This window comes from Panulirus ornatus, chromosome 12, assembly GCF_036320965.1.
Source record: "Panulirus ornatus isolate Po-2019 chromosome 12, ASM3632096v1, whole genome shotgun sequence".
Lineage (NCBI taxonomy): Eukaryota > Metazoa > Arthropoda > Malacostraca > Decapoda > Palinuridae > Panulirus > Panulirus ornatus.
In genome coordinates, this window is record NC_092235.1 from 70,275,168 (window position 1) to 70,300,083 (window position 24,916).

Sequence of the window (24,916 nt, forward strand, 5' to 3'; positions counted from 1 at the left end):
TGATCTGTTTGTGTAGTTTCCACCATCAGTTTTGCCTTTATCCTTATTTACGACATATTGTACACGTATCATACATAATATTGTCATGATGTGTATCATCATACATAATATTGTCATGTGTATCATCATACATAATATTGTCATGTGTAGCATCATACATAATATTGTCATGATGAACGAGTTCCCTCATCCTCATATGTTCAGTGACATTATAGACCAATAGAGATCTCCTGTTGTGTAGCCAGTCTTACATGCATACTCAGGTTCTCACAGTCTATCTAAGATGATTAAGCCAATTTTCTACTATTGGAACTTCAGTATGTCTGGGAAGTACATATTTCACAACCCATCCTCATTGTCCTTGCATTATAATCATGACATATTTATCTTGGTTCGTTCATCTATTGTTTGTACATGTATTTGTGTATATTTCTCAACGTTATGTGTGTATTTGTGAGTGTTTATGATTTCCTATTTGAAATTATCCATTTGTACTGTACGGGAAGAGAGTTGTACACGTGGGGTCCCATCTCTTGTACTGTATGGGGAGGGAGTTGTACACTGGTGGGGTCCCATCTCTTGTACTGTATGGGGAGGGAGTTGTACACTGGTGGGATCCCATCTCTTGTACTGTATGGGGAGGGAGTTCTTTGCTCGTGGAGTTCCATATCTTGAACTTTCCATACTATCATAGATTTTTCAACTTTTGGATGTCATCCACATTCACGATGTTTCTCCGTTCATTTTCTTGCAGTGATGTGATGCTGGGAAGCTACGTGATGGTAAGTCCTGCAATTTTCTTCCTTAATTTCATGTTACGGCATCTCGTTTTCTATCTTTCCATGTTTCGAAGTAGTGTTCACTGTCTACGTCATCAGACATGTAAAAATTGTGATCAAGTCAACAGTTACTCTTCTTGCTTCCATAGTAAACAAATTCAATGCCTTTAACCTTTGCACTATGTACTCTCTTTTCTCAATGTGTCTGTTACGTGGAAAAGTTTTATACCCATAACCCCGTCTCTTAACCATGTACCTTATATTCACTTACGTGTACACACACACACACACACACACACACACACACACACACACACACACACACACTAGCCTAAGCTAGGTCCCCACTGTGTATCCGAGTGTTCGTGTCTGTCCAGAATTAAACAAGAGGAAAATATTCAAGAAACTGAACGACAAATAGATAATGTAACATTTTTTATTTAACATTATAATGTACAAAGTATTGACGTGTTCGTCTATTCGGTACTAGGTGCCCCCTTACCTAGTGCCAGGTCTCTCCTTACCTGGTACTATGTTCCTCCTCAACTAGTGCTTGGTGACCCTTCACCTGGTAACAGGTAGGATGGCTCACTCAGTCTCCTTGTAGTTGTCACGGAGGGCCGGCCTGTGGTGCTTCTTTTTTGTAGCTAGAAATTCCCACGTATCTTGTACCAGGTACCATGCACCAGGCAGGATGTCCGTGGTGCCTTGTGGTACGTAGGACGACCCATGGTGCTTTGTGGTAGACAGGACTATCTGCGATGCCTTGCAGTAAGCAGGACGACCCACAGTACCATGCAGTAGGCAGGACGACCCACAGTACCATGCAGTAGGCAGGACGACCTATGGGACATGATCACGACCTGACAGCAGGAAGCAGTGGGCGTAGGTCGCACCTCACACTGGCCACTCCACACAGCAGATCAGCCGTCCCATCACTGCGCCTCCAAGCGCTCGTTGTGAACGTTCTGGGCTTCCTCGTAGCTGCAGGAATGAAGCTGGGCGGCTGGCCCATGATGTGCGTGGTCAGGGAAGGTAGCGCACGGTAGTACAGGAGGCCGCCACCAGAGCCGCGCCCCACGCAACACCTGTACAGGACAAGTAGTACTTAACATATGGCAGCCATCGCTCAGTTAATACGGGTAAACAACCTCTACCAACAGCTAGTTTTATACACATAAAGTCTTGGCCAACAACTTACTGGTCGTGGATGATTCATGAATCAAATAATTACCTTCAATATTTTCCTGGGAAGGAAGAAGCAGCGTGTGTTGTGCCCCGCCATGAAGGAGACGTATACACACAGACCAGCCAGGGTCGGTGCAACACTGACCATTGACGTGCCAGTTTTAGGGATATATACCCCAGACGCGTCAATAGTGTCCGATTCCTCTATTTTTGAATCATTATTTAGCATTTTAATGTTAATTTTCTCTTTATCAGAATATCATTCATGTATGATTTGTTGATAACGTTGCTTTTACTAATGCGCAGTGATAGTGAAAGATATTCTATAAATGTAATTAAGATTTATATAAAAACAGGAAACGAAGACGCTGGCGCGTGTCGGGAGATAGACGCGTGCAGGTGGCGCGTGTGGGAACGTGTGTTGCTCTGCCGTCTCACGCGTGTGGCTCGTCCTTTCGCGCTGTCCTACGGCCGCCAACGCTGCGCAAACGAAACTGTTTAAAGTACTTTTATTAATATTTTTTTAGAAATATTCCCAACTTAAAATATCATATCATTTTTTTGAAATGTGGGAGATGATACGAAGGTTATGATGGCGATCCTATCATACTTCATTCCTGAGCATTTTAGAATAACACTTGTAGTAAACTGAGACGACATGTATAAGTTGATGCGGAGGATCGGATGGAGAAGCTCCTGTCTTTGTTGGTATTTCCTCTGGTAAACGCTACATAGTTCATATTAATATGTTGTGTTATGAGAAGGCAGGAAAAATGATGGTTAAGTCAGGATAGGTTTTACGTGTGTTTCTGACGCAGGTGAGTTGCGCGTGTGGCTGGCGCGTGTCGGTGCGGCCTGGGAGTGCGACCGACAGTCGTTCTCACGGCCACACGCGCATATGGAGAAGTGTAGCCACATGATAAGTACTCCTGTTTACTCGTTACTAACTGTGCTAATATCGGAGCGTCGTCTGGTTCCCACACGACTTCCCTCCGGTCAGCAAACATCAACAAATTGTTAACTGGCCGAGTGGCTGCCGTGACCACCTGCCAGAGTGTCGTGCAGCGTGGGAAGTGACTGCCTCAAGCACAGTATTATTGCCTGGTGACTTAGATCCTTCCTCAGGTGACGCTTGCCAGGGAACCATCGTCTGGTATCACAACAGATGTAGTTGTTACAGTAGCGACCCGCCCGCCATCACAAACTCACCAACCAACCCACGTTAGGCATGTGTCGCCCCTGCATGGGCCAGGCTACCCACACTGCACCGGGTGTCACGACCTCCTGCCTTCCTCAGGCCACAACGCACCTTGCAATACTGTGGGGAAGACAGTCCAGGTGTGCCACACTGGAACGCGAGTGTTTTCATGAAACACTACATCCTTTAACCTAACACGGTCCTCTTCACCCCACACTACAGTTACATACCCCCACACTTCCTCCATTCATCCCCACAGTTCAATAGAGTAACACAATCATCAATAAACACATGCAGATATATAACTGATGTTTCCTATAAAGAACATGAATTGCTGCACACCTTGATGCAAACAGCTCTCAACTGACTCCGTTCTGTGGTGTGACACAGACCTCAGGGAGGGGGTACAGAAGGGAGGGAGATGATATACACTTGAGGGAGGGGGTACAGAAGGTAGGGAGATGATATACACTTGAGGGAGGGGGTACAGAAGGTAGGGAGATGATATACACTTCAGGGAGGGGGTACAGAAGGTAGGGAGATGATATACACTTCAGGGAGGGGGTACAGAAGGTAGGGAGATGATATACACTTCAGGGAGGGGGTACAGAAGGTAGGGAGATGATATACACTTCAGGGAGGGGGTACAGAGCATACACTTCAGGGAGCGGGTAGGGAGATTATAAAGACCCATATGTGACAAGTGAAAGTTGATGTAATACTTACAGGGGTCGACAGCTGACCATACTGATCATACCTTCAGTGTGGTCAGCACAACGATCAGCTGACACTTACCACGCCAGCACAACGGTCAGCTGACACTTACCACGCCAGCACAACGGTCAGCTGACACTTACCACGTCAGCACAACGGTCAGCTGACACTTACCACGTCAGCACAACGATCAGCTGACACTTACCACGCCAGCACAACGGTCAGCTGACACTTACCACGCCAGCACAACGGTCAGCTGACACTTATCACGTCAGCACAACGGTCAGCTGACACTTACCACGTCAGCACAACGGTTGGCGGGCATGAGGTACACAGTGCCACCCCCACCCCCCATCCTCCTCTCACACCTCTACCTGGTGTCAGAACTCCTGGTGGTCAACATGGTCATGCAGGTGGAGACTAGCAGCTCTGGGCTCTACATTGTAGTACACGTGGAGACTAGCAGCTCTGGGCTCTATATTGTAGTACACGTAGAGACTAGCAGCTCTGGGCTCTATATTGTAGTACACGTGGAGACTAGCAGCTCTGGGCTCTACATTGTAGTACACGTGGAGACTAGCAGCTCTGGGCTCTATATTGTAGTACACGTGGAGACTAGCAGCTCTGGGCTCTATATTGTAGTACACGTGGAGACTAGCAGCTCTGGGCTCTATATTGTAGTACACGTGGAGACTAGCAGCTCTGGGCTCTATATTGTAGTACACGTGGAGACTAGCAGCTCTGGGCTCTACATTGTAGTACACGTGGAGACTAGCAGCTCTGGGCTCTACATTGTAGTACACGTGGAGGCTAGCAGCTCTGGGCTCTATATTGTAGTACACGTGGAGACTAGCAGCTCTGGGCTCTACATTGTAGTACACGTGGAGACTAGCAGCTCTGGGCTCCATATTGTGGTACACGTGGAGACTAGCAGCTCTGGGCTCTATATTGTAGTACACGTGGAGACTAGCAGCTCTGGGCTCTATATTGTAGTACACGTGGAGACTAGCAGCTCTGGGCTCTATATTGTAGTACACGTGGAGACTAGCAGCTCTGGGCTCTATATTGTAGTACACGTGGAGACTAGCAGCTCTGGGCTCTATATTGTAGTACACGTGGAGACTAGCAGCTCTGGGCTCTATATTGTAGTACACGTGGAGACTAGCAGCTCTGGGCTCTATATTGTAGTACACGTGGAGACTAGCAGCTCTGGGCTCTATATTGTAGTACACGTGGAGACTAGCAGCTCTGGGCTCTATATTGTAATACACGTGGAGACTAGCAGCTCTGGGCTCTATATTGTAGTACACGTGGAGACTAGCAGCTCTGGGCTCTATATTGTAGTACACGTGGAGACGAGCAGCTCTGGGCTCTATATTGTAGTACACGTGGAGACTAGCAGCTCTGGTCTCTATATTGTAGTACACGTGGAGACTAGCAGCTCTGGGCTCTATATTGTAGTACACGTGGAGACTAGCAGCTCTGGGCTCTACATTGTAGTACACGTGGAGACTAGCAGCTCTGGGCTCTATATTGTAGTACACGTGGAGACTAGCAGCTCTGGGCTCTATATTGTAGTACACGTGGAGACTAGCAGCTCTGGGCTCTATATTGTAGTACACGTGGAGACTAGCAGCTCTGGGCTCTATATTGTAATACACGTGGAGACTAGCAGCTCTGGGCTCTATATTGTAGTACACGTGGAGACTAGCAGCTCTGGGCTCTATATTGTAGTACACGCGGAGACTAGCAGCTCTGGGCTCTATATTGTAGTACACGTGGAGACTAGCAGCTCTGGGCTCTATATTGTAGTACACGTGGAGACTAGCAGCTCTGGGCTCTATATTGTAGTACACGTAGAGACTAGCAGCTCTGGGCTCTATATTGTAGTACACGTGGAGACTAGCAGCTCTGGGCTCTATATTGTAGTACACGTGGAGACTAGCAGCTCTGGGCTCTATATTGTAGTACACGTGGAGACTAGCAGCTCTGGGCTCTATATTGTAGTACACGTGGAGACTAGCAGCTCTGGGCTCTATATTGTAGTACACGTGGAGACTAGCAGCTCTGGGCTCTATATTGTAGTACACGTGGAGACTAGCAGCTCTAGGCTCTATATTGTAGTACACGTGGAGACTAGCAGCTCTGGGCTCTATATTGTAGTACACGTGGAGACTAGCAGCTCTGGGCTCTATATTGTAGTACACGTGGAGACTAGCAGCTCTGGGCTCTATTGTAGTACACGTGGAGACTAGCAGCTCTGGGCTCTATATTGTAGTACACGTGGAGACTAGCAGCTCTGGGCTCTATATTGTAGTACACGTGGAGACTAGCAGCTGGACTTTATCTTACAGTGGACTGGAGAGACATGATGTGGTCTGTCTGCCAGTCAGTCAGGTGTAGGGTGTGTGCATGACCCCAGGATCTGACCAGTCAGCAGTGTATGTTCGCTGCTGTAGATCCTAGCGACCAACATCATGAGCGCCCTGCTCACCACACTGGCCGGCTTCTGGCACTCATCCCCTTAACTGAACTCCTCATCAGCTAACTGGATAACATTATCATATAATGGACGATGTTCGTTTATGGCAATGACCAGTTAACATACTGGGTTGGTCAATATAACCGAGGGAACGTATCAGCGAGGGTTGATACTGTAGGCAAGGGTTCGTTTTAGCCAGAGTGGTGAACATGGCCGGGGGTCCATATTAGCGAGGTTAGCGCCCCCTGTGGGAACTTTCCCCTCGTTCCAGACCAGAAGGACATACTGGCCAGATAATGAGTTTAATAAATGTTGGATAAAATGGGATAAACAGCTTAATGTGGTCAGAGGCTGGGGGGGGGGGGGGTGAGAGCTGAACCATGAGAACCTGCAGGAGGGAGGTTCACTAGTGGTGACACACTCCACTGAAATGATCGTATATCACAGATGGTCAGCTATCACTGAATGATTCCAGTTCCTGATGTTTATAAACCTAATGGTGACACACACACACACACACACACACACACACACACACACACACACACACACACCGAGGTTAGGTTAGGTTAGGTTAGGTTAGGTTAGGTTAGGTTAGGTTAGGTGAGGTTAACGAAGGATGTGGGTAGACCTGGTGATGTCTCTCAGTACATACGTACTCAATGAGGCGGGAAATATTGGACAGACCGCCTGAAGTGTTGCAAAGATACTTAGACGAAAATACAATGTCAGTGATGGAAGACGAACCAGTGTCGTTCCTGCTTCTAAGAAAGTAGATCGTAATATTGCAGTGGAATGTGTGTGTATGTGATGGTAGTTGCCAGTTGAAGATAATAGCAGATACAATGGATGATATCTTGTAAACCAGACGCTACCTTGGGGAGACCCTGGCGTAGGGTCAGAGGAGCAGTATAAGTAACTCATCATGTGGACTTTTCTGGCGTAGGGTCAGGGGAGCAGTATAAGTAACTCATCATGTGGACTTCTCTGGCGTAGGGTCAGGGGAGCAGTATAAGTAACTCATCATGTGGACTTCTCTGGTAGAGATTTTGTCCTTGCGCTGCCGGACGACATTTGACGCTGTCCCTCACAAGTGGTTGGTAGAGACACTGGATGTTTAGGCAAGAAAGAACGTGTGACTCCTCCTTCGGTAGACTGAAGCTTATCTGAGTGGAAGTGGAGACATAATCCACATCAGAGAGGCAGTGTCTAATTAGCTTGTGTCCAGCGTGTGCCGCTCCACATACGTCTATCATCTTCTATGATGCTGTTCACTCACCAGAAGCATCAGCAATGTCTTAATATGTTGACTGCTGCTGTGTGAAGGAAGTGCGGTTGACACAGTACCCAACCTGACGACAGAGCATCACATTATGAGAATTGTTGGAGGCAAATTATATACTGGTTACTTCTACAATTTCATATTAAGTATTGTGTCATGAAAATGTTCTATAAATTATTTGCAAGTTACTCTGAACTCTAACTGTAGTACTCGTCTCCAGCCTGATCATTGAAGTTAGAAAATGTCCAAGATGTGAATGCAAAAATCTGGGCTACCAAGATGATGCGTGAGGTGACTGATCGCTCTTAAGGAGGTGATACAAGGCATAATGATGTCCACAATGAAAATCACTAGAATGAGACGAGACGACACATCAAATTCTCATAACAAAATCTAACGCAATCGAGAGTGAGCGACAGTGGAGTACTTCTGTGAACAATGCCAGGAAGAACATGATATCTGACCAAGAACATAGAACGAAACTTTTTTGAAAAGGCTGCAAATTATAACTTGTTGTGTTAGGAGTTGTTATAGTGAAGCGTAGAGCGTTGTGTGGCATTAAATGTGACCCCCATGACTACACCTTCCGTACTGTTGACAAAGGTTATAGCACACACACACACACACACACACACACACACACACACACACACACACACACACACACACATACACACACACACACACACACACACACTGGCTCCCGACCACCAGTATGGTTGGAAGTATTATCCTGAATGGCGATCGGTCACACGTCACAACGACGTACATTTAGTCGTAAAATATTTGTTGTTTAGGTCACCGTAGTTGATTTGCGAAATGAATTTGTGACTGGTTATCTCCCAAGATAATGTTGCTTAGTTAACCAAGACATAATGTTATGACTGATTACCTGTTATGTCTGGCTGCACGTTATGACTGGCCGGACATCAGAAACCCGTCGTGTTCCGACCAGAAGAAAATATTCTGATTGGCTGCCACCGGATACCTTGAGTTGTCCATCAGTGACATAACCTACCCATCATATACAAGTGGAGATCCAACAAGCAAACACTCAAATGACAGGTGACCCCACCCACCTGGGTGTGTGGCATGAGCGGGCCCGACCACCAACACCTGTGTGGCTCATCCATCAGTTCTCACGCTCTCTGCCGCGTTCCCACCACCGGAAGCTGGAGCACATCAGCTGTCCGCCCCTAACCCCGCCACAGCTCCCCTGGGAATGGCTGGACGCGCCTGGGACTCCCAGCGGTTGGAATGTGGGAATATCGGTAATGTCGCTGATTGCCGGATATACTTACTGGTGTCTCACGAACGGAGAGGGTAAGAGGTTAGGGGGTGAAGGGTGACAGGCAGGGGAGATGAAGGAGGAGGATGACACACAAGGGAGAGCAGGGAGTAAAGTTACAGATTTGAGAGTGAGAGCCGAGGAAAGAGGAAGAAGGGCTACGAAGGGAAGGTACAAGGCTGAGAAAGGGAGGGTGAGAGGCAGGGGAGGAGACGATGAGAGGCTTGTGAAACAAGAAGGTGAGAGGTTATTACAGGGAGAGGAGGGTGAGAGGCTAGTGAGGGGTAGAGGTGGGTGAGGGGAGAGGGGGGGTGAGAGGCAGGAACGGGAGTTGAGGGTGAGAGGCAAGAAGGGGAGGGAAGGGTGAGGTGTTGGTGAGGGGAGGCGTGGGGAATGGTCGAGAAGTTTGATAGGCTGGGAAGAAGGAGAAGCTGGGAAGGGAGGAGAGTAGAAGAGGCTGGGGAGTACATGGGGAGGCTAACATACTAGGAAACATAATGGCACAGGAGGAGGTTATCAGCAGGAGGACACTACTGGTGTGCTGGGGTCTGAGTCTTGTCTGGTGTGAAGACCAGACGGATCCTCCCCACCCACCACTGTACAGGGAGACAGGTTAGGAAAGCAGTGTCTCCAAACCATCATAATGTCTGTCTCTAGTTCAATACACATCACTTCTGTCAGTCTTATGGTGGAACTTTTGTGTTAAACTCTGAAGAAACCTAATGTGTTAAGTTTAGGACAATCCTATGTGTTAAGGTCATGACGGACCCTGTGTTAAGGTCATGACGGACCCTGTGTACAGTTTGTTTGGTATTCCTCAGAATGGTCTTCCACCGTCACAGCTGGGTTGTAGGTGGGGGGGGGGGTTGTGTTGCACCTGTCATCAGCTGGAGGTAACGTAACAGACCCCCAACATACCGCCTGATACTTACTGAACTTGTCCATCCTTCTTGAGGCTCTCCAGTGAATACTCAGTAGTGTCTGATGGTTGTAGACATCAATAGTGTCTGATGGTTGTAGACATCAATAGTGTCTGATGGTTGTAGACATCAATAGTGTCTGATGGTTGTAGACATCAATAGTGTCTGATGGTTGTGGACATCAATAGTGTCTGATGGTTGTGGACATCAATAGTGTCTGATGGTTGTGGACATCAATAGTGTCTGATGGTTGTAGACATCAATAGTGTCTGATGGTTGTAGACATCAATAGTGTCTGATAGTTGTGGACATCAATAGTGTCTGATGGTTGTGGACATCAATAGTGTCTGATGGTTGTAGACATCAATAGTGTCTGATGGTTGTGGACATCAATAGTGTCTGATGGTTGTGGACATCAATAGTGTCTGATGGTTGTAGACATCAATAGTGTCTGATGGTTGTAGACATCAATAGTGTCTGATAGTTGTGGACATCAATAGTGTCTGATGGTTGTGGACATCAATAGTGTCTGATGGTTGTGGACATCAATAGTGTCTGATGGTTGTAGACATCAATAGTGTCTGATGGTTGTGGACATCAATAGTGTCTGATGGTTGTGGACATCAATAGTGTCTGACGGTTGTGGACATCAATAGTGTCTGATGGTTGTAGAAATCAATAGTGTCTGATGGTTGTAGACATCAATAGTGTATGATGGTTGTAGACATCAATAGTGTCTGATGGTTGTGGACATCAATAGTGTCTGATGGTTGTGGACATCAATAGTGTCTGATGGTTGTGGACATCAATAGTGTCTGATGGTTGTGACATCAATAGTGTCTGATGGTTGTGACATCAATAGTGTCTGATGGTTGTGGACATCAATAGTGTCTGATGGTTGTGGACATCAATAGTGTCTGATGGTTGTGGACATCAATAGTGTCTGATGGTTGTAGACATCAATAGTGTCTGATGGTTGTGGACATCAATAGTGTCTGATGGTTGTAGACATCAATAGTGTCTGATGGTTGTGGACATCAATAGTGTCTGATGGTTGTGGACATCAATAGTGTCTGATGGTTGTAGGACATCAATAGTGTCTGATGGTTGTGGACATCAATAGTGTCTGATGGTTGTGGGACATCAATAGTGTCTGATGGTTGTGGACATCAATAGTGTCTGATGGTTGTAGGACATCAATAGTGTCTGATGGTTGTGGACATCAATAGTGTCTGATGGTTGTAGGACATCAATAGTGTCTGATGGTTGTGGACATCAATAGTGTCTGATGGTTGTAGACATCAATAGTGTCTGATGGTTGTGGACATCAATAGTGTCTGATGGTTGTGGACATCAATAGTGTCTGATGGTTGTGGACATCAATAGTGTCTGATGGTTGTGGACATCAATAGTGTCTGATGGTTGTGGACATCAATAGTGTCTGATGGTTGTAGACATCAATAGTGTCTGATGGTTGTGGACATCAATAGTGTCTGATGGTTGTGGACATCAATAGTGTCTGATGGTTGTGGACATCAATAGTGTCTGATGGTTGTGGACATCAATAGTGTCTGATGGTTGTGGACATCAATAGTGTCTGATGGTTGTGGACATCAATAGTGTCTGATGGTTGTGGACATCAATAGTGTCTGATGGTTGTAGACATCAATAGTGTCTGATGGTTGTGGACATCAATAGTGTCTGATGGTTGTGGACATCAATAGTGTCTGATGGTTGTGGACATCAATAGTGTCTGATGGTTGTGGACATCAATAGTGTCTGATGGTTGTGGACATCAATAGTGTCTGATGGTTGTGGACATCAATAGTGTCTGATGGTTGTGGACATCAATAGTGTCTGATGGTTGTGGACATCAATAGTGTCTGATGGTTGTAGACATCAATAGTGTCTGATGGTTGTGGACATCAATAGTGTCTGATGGTTGTGGACATCAATAGTGTCTGATGGTTGTGGACATCAATAGTGTCTGATGGTTGTGGACATCAATAGTGTCTGATGGTTGTGGACATCAATAGTGTCTGATGGTTGTGGACATCAATAGTGTCTGATGGTTGTGGACATCAATAGTGTCTGATGGTTGTGGACATCAATAGTGTCTGATGGTTGTGGACATCAATAGTGTCTGATGGTTGTGGACATCAATAGTGTCTGATGGTTGTGGACATCATTAGTGTCTGATGGTTGTGGACATCAATAGTGTCTGATGGTTGTGGACGTCAATAGTGTCTGATGGTTGTGGACATCATTAGTGTCTGATGGTTGTGGACATCAATAGTGTCTGATGGTTGTGGACATCAATAGTGTCTGATGGTTGTGACATCATTAGTGTCTGATGGTTGTGGACATCATTAGTGTCTGATGGTTGTGGTAATGTACAGAACAACTCTGGGATTGATGGTTCCTTACTTTCTGTCATTGTAATGGTTGTGTTTGTGTGTTGTGCTGGCTCGGGCGTGGTACACAGTGTGTTGTAACCTAACCTGGTGGCAGGTCCTCTGCTTCATCATACATGTCCCTCGTGAGTGTAAGCGTGTCCACCACCTGGTATGGGTAACTGTGTCAACCTCATCTGGGAAGCATTTTTGGACCATTTCTAGTTGGCCAATTTCGTGTTTTATGTGATGTCATTCCTGTCGGTAGTTGGTATTTGGTAGCTGGTATGTGGTAGCTGGTATGTGGTAGCTGGTATGTGGTAGCTGGTATGTGGTAGCTGATATGTGGTAGCTGGTATGTGGTAGCTGATATGTGGTAGCTGGTATGTGGTAGCTGATATGTGGTAGCTGGTATGTGGTAGCTGGTATGTGGTAGCTGGTATGTGGTAGCTGGTATGTGGTAGCTGGTATGTGGTAGCTGATATGTGGTAGCTGATATGTGGTAGCTGGTATGTGGTAGCTGATATGTGGTAGCTGGTATGTGGTAGCTGATATGTGGTAGCTGATATGTGGTAGCTGGTATGTGGTAGCTGATATGTGGTAGCTGGTATGTGGTAGCTGATATGTGGTAGCTGGTATGTGGTAGCTGATATGTGGTAGCTGGTATGTGGTAGCTGGTATGTGGTAGCTGGTATGTGGTAGCTGGTATGTGGTAGCTGATATGTGGTAGCTGGTATGTGGTAGCTGATATGTGGTAGCTGGTATGTGGTAGCTGATATGTGGTAGCTGGTATGTGGTAGCTGATATGTGGTAGCTGGTATGTGGTAGCTGGTATGTGGTAGCTGATATGTGGTAGCTGGTATGTGGTAGCTGATATGTGGTAGCTGGTATGTGGTAGCTGGTATGTGGTAGCTGGTTGTAAAGTGGAATCATACCAAAGTGTGACATCATTTCCAGAGCATGATACAGGCCACGTTAATGATGATGTCTTCACGAAGATGGTTGCGAGTGTGTGGTCATCATACATGAGGTTGTGAGGATACCTTACTGCCATCTCCAGCAGTTATGACCTCATGAAGAGGTCATCTGTGCCTTACACAGGAGATGCTCTCGACTTGCAAGAATTATTGAGTCATTTATTTCTAAGATGATGTACGGTCGTGTGTGTACTGGGTTGATGTTGCTTCTGTAGCGTCTTACTTACATCCTGTCATCTGTCTACCTGGCTCTCCTGATTGCAGTCCACCACCAGTACTGGACGTTCGACCCTTGACCTGTCTCTGGTCCCCAGTACATGACCTGGTATGTGCTGTAGATAATGAACATGAGATAAAGCTGGTCGGAAGTTTACAAATCACATGTTTCCTCTCAGATATTGTGTGGGTAAAGGACCAGGTAACCAAGGCGTCCACCTACTGTCAGCAAAACAGTACAGTACCGGGTGTAGTACACAGTGACCAACAGTACAGTACCGGGTGTAGTACACAGTGACCAACATTACAGTACCGGGTGTAGTACACAGTGACCAACAGTACAGTACCGGGTGTAGTACACAGTGACCAACAGTACAGTACCGGGTGTAGTACACAGTGACCAACAGTACAGTACCGGGTGTAGTACACAGTGACCAACAGTACAGTACCGGGTGTAGTACACAGTGACCAACAGTACAGTACCGGGTGTAGTACACAGTGACCAACAGTACAGTACCGGGTGTAGTACACAGTGACCAACAGTACAGTACCGGGTGTAGTACAGTGACCAACAGTACAGTACCGGGTGTAGTACACAGTGACCAACATTACAGTACCGGGTGTAGTACACAGTGACCAACAGTACAGTACCGGGTGTAGTACACAGTGACCAAGAGTAATATGACCATCACTCGGGAAGGACCCATGTGGACCTGTATGATAAGGTCAGGACGTGACCTATGTGTTAAGGTCAGGACGTGACCTGTGTGATAAGGTCAGGAGAGATCTGTCTGATAAGGTCAGGACAGGGCCAATAGGATAAGATCATGACCGGTCTTGTGTTAAGGTCACGTAGGCCTTTATGTTAAGGTCAAAACGGGACCTATATGATAAGATCAGGACAGGACTTACGTTATGGTCACCACAGGACCTGTCTAATAAGGTCACCACACACCAAACACGTATCAACAATTTATAAATTTTTATTTTTCATAGATCATGACAGTATGACAAAGTTCATGTACAAAACTATATACATCATGTGTACAAGAATGACGTCATATGTACAGAGGAATGACATTATATGTACAGAGGAATGACATCATATGTACAGGGAGTGACATCATATATACATTGATGACATCATATGTACAGGGAAATGAATATGTAAAAATGTAATTATTGCACTAAACTACTGAACAAGTATAGTTTGGCATGGTCCCGTGAGTGCGTGGGTATGGAGTACATGGGTGGTGAGACAGTAGGTGATGAGTGCGTGGATGATGAGTGCGTGGATGGTGAGTGCGTGGATGATGAGTGCGTAGATGATGAATGCATGGATGGTTAGTGCGTGGGTATGGAGTACATGGGTGGTCAGTGCGTGGATGATGAGTGCATGAATGGTGAGTGCGTGGATAGTGAGTGCGTGGATAGTGAGTGCGTGGGTATGGAGTACATGTGTGGTGAGACAGTAGGTGGTGAGTGCGTAGATGATGAGTGCGTGAGTGATGAGTGCCTGGATGGTGAGTGCGTGGGTGGTGAACACATGGTGGGTCGTGGATGCAGGAGCTGGTAGCCGTCAGTGGTCGACCTCAGCTTGCAGTAATGAAGTTGTTCATATATCTAATGATGATATTGGCCGGTGATGATGATGATCATCATCATCATGGAAGGCCTTTATGATCATACTTGGTCCCGAGGATCATACCTGGATCCTAGGATCATACTTGGTCCCGAGGATCATACCTGGATCCTAGGATCATACTTGGTCCCGAGGATCATACCTGGATCCTAGGATCATACTCTAGGATCATACTTGGTCCCGAGGATCATACCTGGATCATAGGATGGTACTTGATTCCTACAGAAGCACATTACATACAGAGTTCCTTCTTAACTCCTTCCTCCTACTGTCAACGTTCTTCCCTGAGCACTGGACAAATGGAGAGTAACACCTGCTTCATGATGGCTCTGGTAATGTGTGTGTTGGGGGGGGGGGGGGTCTAGTTCTGTGTGGGGGGTTCTGGAACTGTGTGTGTTGAGGCTCTGGTCATGTGTGGAGGCCTCTGGTACTGCGTAGTGGGCTCTGGTAGTGTGTGGGAAGGTTCTGGTAGTGCGTGTAGGGGCTCTACAAGTGTATGGGGAGCTCTGGTACTGTGTGGGGGGCTCTGATACTGTGTGGGGGGCTCTGGAACTATGTGGGCGGCTCTGGTTCTGTTTGGGGAGGCTCTAGTACTGTGTGTGTGTGTATGTGGGGGGGGGGGGGTTGGGCTCTGGTAATGTGTAGGGGCCTCTGGTAGTGTGTGTGTGTGTGTACGGGGTTCTAGCAGTCTGCGGAGGACTCTGACAGTGTGTAAGAGTGATCTGGTGGTGGTGTGTGTGTGTGGGGGGGGGGGGGCTTTAGTGGTCTGTAGGGGCTCAGTGTGTGTGTGGGGGGGGAGGGAGCTCTGATAGTGTGTGAGGGAGCTCTTGTAGTCTGTAGGGATCAGTGTGTGGGGCTACGGTAGTCTGTAGGGCTCTGCTAGTGTTTGAGGGGCTCTGGTAGTGTGTGAGGGGCTCTGGTACTCTGTAGAGGCCCTGGTAGTATGTGTGTGGTTGGGTGGGGTCTTGTAGTAAAAAGAAATATCCTTGGTATTTTTGTTCATAACGTGGTGTCCTTTCAGTACATGAATACTATGGCCTTGTGTGTGGGCGTGGGTGTTACGGCCACATCAGTAGGCAATTTCCGCCCCCCAGGGTCGGTAGGGCTTGACCCCGGCCCCCCCACTCTGGATGCCGGGGTTGTAAGCGGCGGAGTTGAGTGTTGGGGTGTTGGTGGAGAGACTGAGGTTAGGCATGTTGGCGGGCGGGTTCGCGGGGAATGCGTGGGCGTTCAGGTTGAGATGGTAATTAGTGTGGGGTGTAGTGGGTGTCGACATGGTGACAGCGGGGACCTGGGAGGCCCCGGCCCCCGTGGTGGGTAGTCGTGACACCTGCCCACCACCCAGACTACAGCCAGACCCGCCCAAGTCGTTGGTGCCGCTGGAGGACGGGGCGGTGAAGGCAGACATGCCATGACTCTGGTCCAGACCCACGCTAGGGGCGTGTGGGGGAGCGGGAGTGGGGTGAGTGGCGCCGTGGGGCGGTAACACGTGCCCCTGGAACCCCGAGAGTGAAGATCCTGCAGTGTAGGAGGGCGGCGTGGGCGGCTGTGTGGAACCCCAGCCCCAAGAGGACGCCGCCTGCTTGTTGGCCAAGTCCCTCTGGGCGGCGTAACACTGCAGGTGGCTCATCAGGCGCAGGCGCAGGGGGTCCTGGATGTCCATGCCCTCGATGGTAACGAGATAGCGGGCGACTTCCGCCGCACACTCACGGAAGCCAATGTTGTGGTAGTCCATAGCGAACTTGTTGGGGTCATAGGCCAGTGCATCCAGACCTGTCGAAGCATAAACACATACCATCAGCCTCACCTTCAACTCATGAAGCATAACACTAACCATACTTTGTCGCTGTCTCCCACGTTAGCGAGGTAGCGCAAGGAAACAGACGAAAGAATGGCCCAACCCACCCAAATAACCTGTATATACATAAACGCCCACACACGCACATATACATACCTACACATTTCAACGTATACATACATATACATACACAGGCATATACATATATACAAATGCACATATTCATACATGCTGCCTTCATCCATTTCCGCCGCCACCCGCCACACATAAAATGGCACCCTCACCCCCCACCCCACGTATGCGCGCGAGGTAGCGCCAGAAAAAGACAACAAGACCAAATTTATTCACATTCAGTCTCTAGCTGTCATGTGTAATGCATCGAAACCACAGCTCCCTTTCCACATCCAGGTCCCACAAAACCTTCCATGGTTTACCCCAGACACTTCACATACCCTGGTTCAATCCATTGACAGCACGTCGACCCCGGTACACCACATCGTTCTAATTCACTCTATTCCTTGCATGCCTTTCACCCTCCTGTATGTTCAGGCCCCGATCGCTCAAAATCTTTTTCACTCCATCTTTCCACCTCCAATTTGGTCTCCCACTTCTCCTCGTTCCCATCACCTCTGACACATACATCCTCTTTGTCAATCTTTCCTCACTCATTCTCTCCATGTGACCAAACCATTTCAATACACCCTCTTCTGCTCTCTCAACTACACTCATTTTATTACCACACATCTCTCTTACCCTTTCATTACTTACTCGATCAAACCACCTCACACCACATATTGTCCTCAAACATTTCATTTTCAACATATCCACCCTCCTTCGCACAAACCTAGCTATAGCCCACGCCTCGCAACCATATGATATTGTTGGAACTACTATTCCTTTGAATATACCTATATTTGCTCTCCGAGATAATGTTCTCTCCTTCCACACATTCTTCAGCGCTCCCAGAACGTTCACTCCCTCCCCCACCCTGTGACTCACTTCCACTTCTATGGCTCCATCCGCTGCTAAGTCAATTTCCAGATATCTAGAACAAGACGACATAAGAAAAATTGTTCTGGGTATATAATCTATCTCTAGTTATAGAGTCAACGTTACTGACTGACCTGCTTCCTCAGCAATGTCTGGTGGAAAGTCTGACATGGTAAAAAGTAAGCCATAAAACTGTTCATAAAAGTTGATTAGGATTTGAAAATTATTTTCACTGAAGTCACAAGCTGTAGATGAAGCACACCTTCAGGTGTTGTATGATATTAAGAAGCAGAAAGCGACTGTAAATAGCACAAGGTACGGCCACGTTTGATGCAGGTGGTCATGCTTCATGTACAGGACTACTCACCAGTGTTATCACCAGGTGTCGCTACACTGATCCACTCATGCTTCATGTTGTCAACCACACGTATATCAAGTGTTGTTTGAATTGTTTCTGTGTTTGTTTCTTGCATGTTCCACATTTCTCGTGGCAGCATGACGAACAATTGACCTACAGCTTCTTGGCTGACATGTATGTAGTTTTGTCTGATGTATTCACGATCACTTTTATTATATTCTTGAAGACAACAGCTACGGCCATGTCTCTCCTGCTCACAGGTTTTCAGTCTTAACATATTTACGTTTATGTCATCAGTTGTTGCCACGCGTACATCAACAGGCATGTTTTCCTTCCTTCTTTCTGGGTTGTATTGTACTTCTTCCTTCTCTCGGTTGTGGCAGTGCTTGTGCCCCCCCCCCCCTCTCCTTGACCACTGTTTCCTATTTGAACTTGTCTATGATTGTTTCGTTGGTGACCACACAACACAGCAGTATTCAATGTTGCTTCTAAAATATATTTCAAACATTGTTATCAAAAGTCTTTTATCTTACAGAGAAAGTTGTGAGCATTATACCAGTCATCACGTGACCTGACCGACTCCCCTCCCACAGGGGGGGGCGAGGTCCACCACCCCAGGAAGGTGTCTCGTGTGTCAGGCTTCACTCTCCCTGCACGTCTTCTTCCATCTCTCTCTCTCTCTCTCTCTCTCTCTCTCTCTCTCTCTCTCTCTCTCTCTCTCTCTCTCTCTCTCTCTCTCTCAGCAGCAGCAGCGGGGGCAGCACGACACCCGCCTCTCATCCATGTGTAAACCATTAATTATTGCTCAGTTTTCATTACATTTCATTCACGAAAAAGTTCCCACAGTGGTTATGCACCAATCACCGGTGTCTTTTTGGAACTAATCAATTTAAAAGAAACTAAAGAATAAGAAAACTGAACAGAAAACGGGGAGTGTGTTCACATAATTGTTGTCATTTACATGTTAACTTCTTTTATTTTCGTAGTATATCGGACACATGGCTTGAAAATATTTCCATCATGATCATGAATTACACAATATAAAGTAATATGAAGGACGCCCTTCAAGTAACATACTACTGTAACGTTCAAATAACAAAAGTAAACAAAAAAGTTGGCAACTCACATGGTGTTACCGGGTGGGCGAACTTTGGCCTTTTTCCCACCGTGTGGCCGGTTCCCAGCAGCCAGAGGACGCGTCCGAAACACCCCACATACGTGATATACCCACCACACCACACCATACCACACCACACCACACCCTCTATCATGTATACATGTTACCATGGTGAACACTGCAGGCGGGGCCGCACTCCCAGTCAGCTGACCCAGTTTGACCACAGAGAAGATGCCAGTGGCGGCCTCCGACAACATGTCATTATTCAAACGGTAAATACGCAATCTGGCTGTGACGGGGGGGGGGGGGGGTTATACGGTGGTCACTGTTGGGGGATGGTAGGTAGTGGTCAGTGATGGGGGGATGGTAGGTAGTGGTCAGTGATGGGGGGATGGTAGTTAGTGGTCAGTGATGGGGGGATAGTACGTGGTGGTCTTTGATGGGGGATGGTAGGTGATCGTCAGTGATTGGGGATGGTGCGTGGTGGTATTTGATGGGGATGGTACGTGGTCGTCAGTGATGGGGGATGGTAGGTGGTGATCAGTGATGGGTGGAGGGGAAGGGAATTCAAGAGAGAGAGCTGGACACACAAATGCACAGCTCAGTCCACCTAACCTAGCCACGTACCCGCCACCCAACACTACCACTGAAATGCTTTGTTTGTGTACAACTGACAAACATGAAATGATGTCTCTCTCTCTCTCTCTCTCTCTCTCTCTCTCTCTCTCTCTCTATATATATATATATATATATATATATATATATATATATATATATATATATATATATATATATTTTTTTTTTTTTTTTTTTTTATACTTTGTCGCTGTCTCCCGCGTTTGCGAGGTAGCGCAAGGAAACAGACGAAAGAAATGCCCCCCCCCCCCCATACACATGTACATACACACGTCCACACACGCAAATATACATACCTACACAGCTTTCCATGGTTTACCCCAGACGCTTCACATGCCTTGCTTCAATCCACTGACAGCACGTCAACCCCTGTATACCACATGACTCCAATTCACTCTATTTCTTGCCCTCCTTTCACCCTCCTGCATGTTCAGGCCCCGATCACACAAAATCTTTTTCACTCCATCTTTCCACCTCCAATTTGGTCTCCCTCTTCTCCTCGTTCCCTCCACCTCCGACACATATATCCTCTTGGTCAATCTCTCCTCACTCATTCTCTCCATGTGCCCAAACCATTTCAAAACACCCTCTTCTGCTCTCTCAACCACGCTCTTTTTATTTCCACACATCTCTCTTACCCTTACGTTACTTACTCGATCAAACCACCTCACACCACACATTGTCCTCAAACATCTCATTTCCAGCACATCCATCCTCCTGCGCACATCTCTATCCATAGCCCACGCCTCGCAACCATACAACATTGTTGGAACCACTATTCCCTCAAACATACCCATTTTTGCTTTCCGAGATAATGTTCTCGACTTCCACACATTTTTCAAGGCTCCCAAAATTTTCGCCCCCTCCCCCACCCTATGATCCACTTCCGCTTCCATGGTTCCATCCGCTGACAGATCCACTCCCAGATATCTAAAACACTTCACTTCCTCCAGTTTTTCTCCATTCAAACTCACCTCCCAATTGACTTGACCCTCACCCCTACTGTACCTAATAACCTTGCTCTTATTCACATTTACTCTCAACTTTCTTCTTCCACACACTTTACCTGTTCAAGGTTACAGCGCGGGTCAGAAGTCTCCTTCTGGCTTGGCTGTGTGACTAGCAGTACAGTCAGTCTCGTCAAAGACTTTCTTGATCATGTTGAAGGCAGCAGTCACGGACAACAGTCCACATCAAGGTCGAGCCTTAATTGAAATATAGAGAGAATTATGAAACGGAAACAGAAAAGACAAGGGAAAGTATTTACGAATTTTGGAGGAAGTGAAGAACCTGGCTTTTGAAATGTGTGGCAGGTCATAGTTATTGGGAAAGACATGAGAAGGTAGAGAGTTCCAGAGCTTCAACGTGTAGGGAAAGACGAAGGTATCAAAACGGCCCACCCTGGAGTTGCCGATTGCCACACAATAATCATGTGACGCAACAGCTTGGCGAGTATTGCGAGGTTTAGGTGGTGGTGTGGGCACACAAGCAGCCAGCTCTCGGGAACAAAAACGAAAGTAATACCTACAGAAGAAGGGGAAGTGAACCAACATCGTGGCGTAGGGCAAGGGAGCCAAGTTTGGAAGTTAGCTGGGACAGTTTATAAGGCGAACCGCTTTCAACTCTGTCAAGTAAGGATGCAGAGCTGGAACCATCCTAAATAAGAGAGCAGTGCTCCACGGGAGTTTCATTTCCCTGTTACTGGATGTAGCGTAGCCTTGCAGCTGGAAAATGACTGCAAGGCATATATAAATAAATGAGTGATACTACAGCTAGGGTTGAGGTGTGTGTGTGTGTGTGTGTGTGTGTGTGTGTGTGTGTGTGTGTGTGTGTGAGCACTCGAGGTTGGCCTCAGTGGTGTCATCAGTTTTGACTCTGATGTTTGATGTCATCATTATCACCAACGTCTTCATTGGTGTTACTTCATCATTGGTATTACGTCATCGTTGGTGTTATTTCATACGTCATGTGTCACCATCATGCTTAACAACTGTACTTCACACAATCTGTCTACTCTATCAAGTATACACTCATATTCATCGTATTTGTATTTTGTTTATGTATGTATTGTCATTGTCAAATTATGAGACTAATGCATTGTACTTTGTACTCCTCATGTGATGCACTCTGCAACCTGCATCCTTTTCTTTTTGTGTAATATACAGAAGACCCCTTCTCTGACGGCTCCTGGGCCCACTGGGGCCCACCTGTCACCCTCCCATGTCTAAGCATTGTATCCACTGGGGCACACCTGTCACCCTCCCATGTCCATGTACTGTACACACTGGGGCCCACCTGTCACCCTCCTATGTACTGTACCCACTGGGGCCCACCTGTCACCCTCCCATGTACTGTACCCACTGGGGCCCACCTGTCACCCTCCCATGTACTGTACCCACTGGGGCCCACCTGTCACCCTCCCATGTACTGTACCCACTGGGGCACACCTGTCACCCTCCCACGTACTGTACCCACTGGGGCCCAACTGTCACCCTCCCATGTACTGTACCCACTGGGGCCCGCCTGTCACCCTCCCATGTACTGTACCCACTGGGGCCCACCTGTCACCCTCCCATGTACTGTACCCACTGGGGCCCACCTGTCACCCTCCCATGTCCATGTATTGTGCCCACCGTACGGTCTGTACTGGCCTCCCCAACCTTCCCCCGGCCATGTACACTTCACCCACACCATCACTGGAACAACTCGTCTGTGTATAATGACAAATAAAGATATGAAATGAATGAAAGTATCAGACGTCGCCATTGGTTGCTTCATTCACTTTCTCTTCATTCATTTTTGGTCACACAGTTCCATACTTCTTTCACCCTTTCCTCTTCCCTGTGCTGAGGGCGAAGATATGCGTGTTCAGGGAGGAAGGGAGAAGAAGTGAGGTTAGTTACTTCCCTCGACCACAACTTACAAATGAAGGAATGTTTGGGAACTAGTGTACGGCCCCGGTGCACGGACATGACTGACCGACCGTGCTGGTGTACGGCCCCCAGTGCACGGACCGTGTTGTGTATATCCGTCCATGGACAGGGCAAGGGTGAAGGCAGATTAGGGCTAGGGAGAGCAAGGCGAGGCAGGGCAGGGCAGGGTAGGGCAGGGCAGGGTAGGGCAGGGCAGGGTAGGGCAGGGGAGAGCAGGACAGTTTTAGGTAAGGCAAAACAGGTCTAGGGAGGGCAAGGCAGGGCAGGTCTCAGCAGACTCGTGTGACACATTTTCCACCTGGCTGAACGTTCTCACGGGCGTGTGTGTCACCTGGCCCTCTGTCGTTTCCAACCCCCCCCCCCCCACCGTCTGTCGTCTCCAACATCCCCCCCCACCGTCTGTCGTCTCCAACATCCCCCCCACACCATCTGTCGTCTCCAACATCCCCCCACACCATCTGTCGTCTCCAACATCCCCCCCACACTATCTGTCGTCTCCAACATCCCCCCCCCCCACCACCACCACTACCTGTCGTCGCTAAAGCAGAAAAGTTGTTTCCACAACCATTGATTGGGATGACGGTCGTGATGACGACGTTCACAGTGGTTGTGTTGTAGCGGCACGTACTAGCCGGGAGTGTGTCAGTGTGGAGGTGACATGAGGACCAGGTAGGACTCTCGTGATAGGAGGTAGGCAGGTATGGCACATGATGCCTGACCAACTGTCCTTACCTGACGATGTCAAGATGATCGTCAGGGAGTCGGGAAGGTCGCGCTGGTGTAAGAGGATGATCGAGCGCGCCCTCCTGGTGCCTCGTGTTGTGTGCTGGGTGGGGGAAGGGCCGGCCAGGGGAAGCAGAGGTCAGATGTTCAGGCGCACGCACGGAGTCGACACTCTGTGTGTTGAAGGGGAATGTTCACACGATATCTGCAAGATCTGACGAAGGATGTGTTGTGTTCTTTACTTATCTTGTTGTTCATAGTGATGACCGTGAGCTTACCCAAGTGAGAAGTCTGGAGTGGGGTTGGACCCTACTGAGACAGAGTCGCAAGTGAGGCTAAGGTTTGGTTTGTGGTGACGTAGGTGTTGATGAACTAGTCCTGGAAGCTGTTTAGAGGATTCTCGAGGACGATGTAGGCTGGAGAGCTGTTGTCAACGCTGACACCAGCGGTCCAAGGCGTCAACGTACCTCGATCAAGCACTTGCATGTACTGGGAGATCATGTACGAGTATAAGGGTGAGGCAAGACGAGTGTTGTATGGGTCCCACAGGTGAGGGACTGGGGGATGCTGGCAGTGTTTTACAAAGCAAATCCACAACAAGCCACGACCCGAGTCTTGTCCACTGCCACGGTTGATGGCTCATTAGCAACTGTCTTGTGGGTAACTACATGGAAACATTGTTAAGTTGACCGGGGCAAGAGCGTCTCTTGGTCGTGATATATAGTCATGGAATCAGAGAAGGCAGAGTATGGCAGGAGGAAGTCTTTATATCATTACACTACTCAGGATGTATGGAAGTTGCAATATCTGTGTGTGTGTGTGTGTGTGTGTGTGTGTGTGTGTGTAGCTGGTTGTGACACATCCCAGGCTGGCCAGCATCACCGTACACTAGGCCCGTTCTGTACATCTTACTAAAGTCTTCATATACTTGAAGGTGGTTTGACTGCGACCATTATATAGTTGGTCTCCCTCACGATGCTCTTCCCTCCCTACATGATGTTATGGTGAGGGGGGAGTGACTCATGGTGAGGAGGGAGTGACTCATGGTGAGGAGGGAGCGACTCATGTTATGGTGAGGAGGGAGCGACTCATGTTAAGGTGAGGAGGGAGTGACTCATGTTATGGTGAGGAGGGAGTGACTCATGTTATGGTGAGGAGGGAGCGACTCATGGTGAGGAGGGAGTGACTCATGGTGAGGAGTGAGCGACTCATGTTATGGTGAGGAGGGAGTGACTCATGGTGAGGAGGGAGCGACTCATGTTATGGTGAGGAGGGAGCGACT

At 47.7% G+C, this 24,916-nt stretch overlaps 1 protein-coding gene and 1 long non-coding RNA gene across 5 annotated transcripts in view; both read right to left on the reverse strand.

Moving 5' to 3' along the window:
- Positions 1–1,199: 1,199 nt before the first annotated feature.
- Positions 1,200–2,726, reverse strand: LOC139751764 (uncharacterized). Its single transcript, XR_011713422.1, has 2 exons — positions 2,014–2,726; positions 1,200–1,867 (listed from the first exon to the last, which is right to left on the reverse strand). It is a non-coding gene; the product is annotated as an uncharacterized lncRNA (long non-coding RNA).
- An 11,678-nt stretch (positions 2,727–14,404) lies between these two features.
- Positions 14,405–24,916, reverse strand: part of Hey (Hairy/E(spl)-related with YRPW motif) — a 25,922-nt gene continuing 15,410 nt past the window's right edge. For 2 of the 4 annotated variants that reach the window (XM_071668244.1, XM_071668245.1), the window contains exon 3: positions 14,405–16,852. In XM_071668244.1, the coding sequence (XP_071524345.1) occupies positions 16,149–16,852 (704 nt within the window). In that variant the 3' untranslated portion in view covers positions 14,405–16,148. The remainder of the gene's footprint in view (positions 16,853–24,916) is intronic. The other 2 variants (XR_011713524.1, XR_011713523.1) reach the window with 2 other exon arrangements.